This window comes from Fukomys damarensis, unplaced genomic scaffold (genome assembly GCF_012274545.1).
Source record: "Fukomys damarensis isolate Sample0158 unplaced genomic scaffold, DMR_v1.0_HiC HiC_scaffold_31, whole genome shotgun sequence".
Classification (NCBI taxonomy): Eukaryota; Metazoa; Chordata; class Mammalia; order Rodentia; family Bathyergidae; genus Fukomys; species Fukomys damarensis.
In genome coordinates this window covers 6,849,993-6,855,252 of record NW_022900943.1, presented here as the reverse complement: position 1 = coordinate 6,855,252, position 5,260 = coordinate 6,849,993, and the positions used below count along the sequence as shown (strand labels likewise).

General features: G+C 38.4%; 1 protein-coding gene across 1 annotated transcript in view; it reads left to right on the top strand.

The window, feature by feature from the left end:
- Tyrp1 (tyrosinase related protein 1) overlaps positions 1 to 5,023 on the top strand; it is a gene marked incomplete at its 5' end in the record, with an annotated part of 16,860 nt that extends 11,837 nt beyond the window's left edge. The window contains 2 exons of the mRNA XM_010631004.2: positions 3,040 to 3,186; positions 4,004 to 5,023. Coding sequence (XP_010629306.1) covers positions 3,040 to 3,186; positions 4,004 to 4,209 — 353 coding nt within the window. The remainder of the gene's footprint in view (positions 1 to 3,039; positions 3,187 to 4,003) is intronic.
- Between the last annotated feature and the right edge of the window lie 237 nt (positions 5,024 to 5,260).

Here is a 5,260-nt window from a genome sequence, read left to right as displayed (position 1 = left end):
TTTTTTTTTTTTTTTTTTTGGTACTGGGGATTGAACTCAGGTCCTTGGGCTTGCAAGGCAGGCCACCGAACTGCTGAGCTTAATCCCCGGCCCAAGTTCATTTTTTGAAATGTATTACTTTATAGATATTAAAGACAATTCAAAAATCATAGAATTATTAAAATACATTCTACACACCAAAAACAAACACTAGCCAGGCTGTGGGGCAAAAGGAACCCTTCTCCAATGCTAATGGGAGTGTAGACTGGTGCAACCATCATGGAAATTAGTGTGGAGATTCCTCAAAAACTAGGAGTAGAAGTCCCATTTGACCCAGATATTCCCTGGCTGGGTATGATCTTGAAAGAAATAAAAGCATCATTCCAGAGCGATATATGCACACCCATGTTTATAGCAGCTCAGTTTATAACAGCTTAAGCTTGGAAACAGCCCAGGTGCCCATCAACTAGTGACTGAATAAAGAAGATGTGGATTTCTTTTTTTAATAAAATACAGTACTACTTGGCCATAAGGAAGGATTAACTAGAGACATTTATAGCTAAATGGAAGCACCTTAAGACCATACTCTAAAGTGAAATACATAAGACACACATGTGTAAATACCACATTGTTTCTGTCATGCGAGAAACTAAAAGTATAAACGAAGACCAAAATTTATGATAGATACTGTGAAATAGGAAGAAAATGTTCAAAGGGAAAGGGGAATCAGGGGGAATGAGGGGTAAAGGAAAGGAGGAAAAAAATGCGACGAGAAGGAAAAATGAAAACAAAGCTTTTGTAAGATGGAGGAAAAAATAAGAACCAAGGTACATCATGTAAAGGTACAAATTCCCAATCATGAATGTGATCATACTGTGTGCCTAAAATGTAGCAGTAAATTTAATGAATAAAAAGGACATAAGTAATAAACATTCATTAAACACATTGCAATCCCCACAAAACATATGTAACTAGAAGGACAGGCAGGATGGGGGAATAGAGAGAAATGATCGCAGTTCGGGATGAGCATGCCCCAAAGCTCTGTTAATCTGTAGAATCCACATGCACGAATTGAAAACAGCATAATTATGGAATTAATTATCAGAGTCACAAAGGAGTGAGAATTGCATTTCATAGTTAAAGGAAATTACCTCTGTCCGTGGAGTAGTATGCATTGGAGTTCTCATATTAGACATATTAGATGCAGCACTCTGCAAAGCCCCAGAACTCTGCCTACAACGACCCTAAATCCTACTCATTAACATCGTGGGTCTGTGTAGCAGGTAATCTAACTCCCCGCTTTCTCAACTGACAACTGAGGTAAGTTTTAAACCCAGCAGCACACAAGTTTCCTGCATTTTCTGAAGAAGCACTTTTTACATTTCCTAGAATGATGACTGCTGTACCTGTCAAGCTGTGAGAGAGATGAAGTACTCACACTCACACTCACAAATGCTTTCACAAATGTTACTCAAACACCTGCTAATTCTGGGCTGGATTTCAGTTTCCAGAAGTACCATGCAAACCTCCAAGGGAAAAAAAAAATGTTTTTCTTCCTGGAAATTCCCTACCTGTTGGTAGAATTCAAAATAAACAAAGGTAAATAACTGTATACTATGTTAGATGGTAAAGAGTCTTTGTAGACAAAGTCAGAAGGAAAATAGAGCAGACTCAAGGTCATTGGGTTTCATTTTAAGAGAGAAAGGGAGCTTTTGAAGAGTCTTGTATAGGGAAATAAAATGAAAATCCTATTGCTATTATTCCTCCACTTAGTTTAGTGAACTTCATGTTATCAAACAACTGGAGTTAAATTGGTTTGAGGTTGGACAAGGCAAGAAAGATGAAGGAAAATGGCAAGTTTAAAAATGTATCTAAAGTGTTAGCCATAAGAAGTAATTTTAGCAAATAACAACTAATACCAACTGGAATGAGAGTTGCCTGAATGCAGGAATTTTGCCTGTTTTGTTCAGTGCCGTGGCTCATGACTAGACCAGTAATAATTTTTCATAAATAAATGTTATAAACAAATATTATATAAATATTATGCCACTTCTGCTGTCAATTTTCTTCAGCCTCATGCTAAAGCATCTTCTGTGATTCATAGGACCACAGTAACATTTCAGGTCGTAGGCCTCTGGCAAACAGAAGAGCTGATGCCTGCCTGGCCTCTCACATCTCCTGCACAAGCCAACTTCCTGCTTTGGTTTTGCGACATTCCATTTGGCATTTAATTGTATATTTAATTATAGAACAAATAAGAGAAATAACTCTTTGCCACAACGAAACTACCATTCCTTTTATATCTAATGACAGAAACACACTAATAATGTAGATGTCTCGTATTTATTTATTTACTTAGTTATTTATTTATTTTGGTACCAGGGATCGAACTCAGGTCCTTGCACTTGTGAGGCAGGCAGTGCAACCACTGAGCTAAATCCCCGGCCCTGTGTCTCTTATTTAAATGGCTTCATATCTAAGTACACAGAGAAGAGAAGACAAGAAGTTCATTGGATTGCAAGAACTTTATCCAAATTCTTAAGTATATTTTTCTAAGAGTAAAACTGTTGTAATAATATTCATATTGATTTCTCTGAAAGGAAATAGAAAAAGATGAAAAATATTAAACAGAATTTCTGAGAGCCAAAGGCCTCCTCCAATAGATACACCACCACTCAAATTTAAAGTACTGATTGTGCTACAACGTACTGCAGGTCTATCTTTTCTCTGGCTTTGCAAAATAAGTTTAACAAATTTCATTCAAATTATTTTTCACAATTTAAAATAAAACAATCGATAACATGACAATAAATGCTAAACTTCCTCTGTTTTGTGTCTTCTTTTAATTAAGTGCATGTTGACGCTGCATTCAAAACATTTGTACTGTATATGTAATTCTCTGTTCTGCTAGAGGAAAGCTTTCTTCGAGCTTTTGTTCAGCGTAAAACACAAAGAACATGTTTTGCAGGTTTTCCTCAAATATTGGACACCTTCAGAACATAATAATGACACTAATGTTAACTTTGTGTCTTCTAACGAGCTATCTCTGGGATATTCTAGATATCTCCACATTCCCACTGGAGAATGCCCCCATTGGCCACAACAGACAATTCAACATGGTGCCGTTCTGGCCCCCAGTCACCAGCACAGAAATGTTCGTCACCGCTGCAGACAACCTCGGGTACACGTACGAAGTTCAATGGCCAAGTGAGTGTTGGAAATGCACTTTTACTGCAGTGCATTCCGAAGCAAACCTGTCATCTTTAAAGTCAAATCATCACAGTATTCCGGGGTTTACCTTTGCTGTTTGGGTTTTGAAGCTTTGCATCGGGACATTAATTTGGGAGTAGAGAGAGGGGATTTGACATCTACTGAGAGCACATTCTGACCAGACGTTGAGCTGATTATGTGCTAGTGTGTCCTACACTCCTCACAACTCCTTTGAAGTATTATGTCTCGTTTTGCAAATGCGAAAACCAAGCCTTAGAGAGGTTAATTGTCTAAGATTTCAAGTCCTGTAAAATCATGAATTCTTGCCTCTGTCTCTTTATAAAAGAAGAGGGATTTGTGTATTTTAAGCTACTGTGACTGAGATTTTGAAATTCACAATGTTCTCACTCAGTTTTCTATCTCTTTCTCAAAAGACAAGGGCAGTAGAGTTATTGAAAGAGCCCAGGATTTAGATTTTGAAAAATTTGACCTCCAAAATCAACCAGTTCTCACCTAGCAAATCACACGGGACAAGAAACTCACACCAAGCCATCCTTTTTTTTTTTTTTTTTTTTTGCCTTTAACGTGGAAGTAAGATTAACTGTGCCCATACCACACACTTGTAGAAAACAAATTAGCACCTTGAAGATGACTGCCTTGTCTGTAACTGTATTACAAAAGATGGCCAGTAAAAATTAAGCCTGAGTATGTCTGTTAAAGAATGTAGAAGACTACCTAAAATTGAGGTGTCTAATTTTTGGTAATAGCTATTTAAATATTTATTTTATTTACTGTCATTTTCTCTTTCAACCAGGCCAGAACTTTAGTATCTCTGAGATTGTTACCATAGCAGTGGTTGCTGCCCTAGGATTGGTCGGACTCATTTTTCTTGGCACTTCTTATCTGATTCGTGCCAGAAGCAAAATGGACGAAGCCAACCAGCCTCTCCTCATTGACCAGTATCAGCCTTATGACGGAGGATACGAAAAAGCCCAGAACGCTACTCAGCCCATGGTCTGATGACGTGCCCTCCACCCCTTTGCACAGCGCTGTCAGGAAACAGCTTGGTTAAAAATGAGCAGCATGAGTTGCTCACTATGTTTTCTTTTTCTGTGCTCCTTTCTTATACAAGCATACGTGGTCATTAAAGCACTGCTTTTCAGAACTGAGAAGAGTACTTCAGACTCTTCTGCATGGTTCCTAATTATCAGCTCTATTTAAAATGTTCAGTTGCACCAAACCCCATGGCATTTAAAAGCTAGGGTGGTGATCTCTGGCATAGTTTAAAGGTTGACTACACCGTGTAAATAAACTGCTGTGCTTTGTTGCTGGGAAAGGAAAACAAAGTTTGATAGCAGTCTTTCTAAACTGCACAACTAAGCACTTCTATGCTTTTAAAATGTAAACGCAATTTCATTATTGATATGGGTCAACATATATGAAAGCAGCGGCCTTTATTAAAATACATTATATGAAATGATAAATAAATGGGATCTTAATGGGCGTTTTCAAATCGGTGCTCTCATTTGAGTTTCCGCACGTGATCTTTACCTCGAGCTCAAGCCCACCGCTAAGTCACAGTCTCTGCCACACGGTGAAGAAGTGAAACCTTCACTTCGCTGAGAAGCAGCGGGTGTTGTCTGTTTGCCACTGTGCTCCCTCGGCATGAATTCACTGAAGATGGAACTTCATGCCTTTCAGCCCTGGTTCACACATCTCTCTGCCTCACTCCTCTTCCACCAACTTAGGGGTTCCCCAAGAGAGCACACAAGTGGGGGACGAGCTCAGGGATGTGCTACAGAGAGATAACATCCTACTCACTGTGCTTCATTTAAACAACACTCTCTTAACATTTACGAGGCCCTGTGGGCATATGCAAAATAAAATATTAAAATATTATTTTGTTTGTCCCTGTCTTGATCCGGTTCTGCAAGGATGCTGTTTTTCCTATGATTTGATACCACAGTTTTTTCTGCTTTTGATCTTGCGTATGAGGCAGTTTCCTAAAGGCAGTATGTCTGCTGTACAAAAATGAACAAATATTACAATTAAAATCATAATGGGAAGAAGT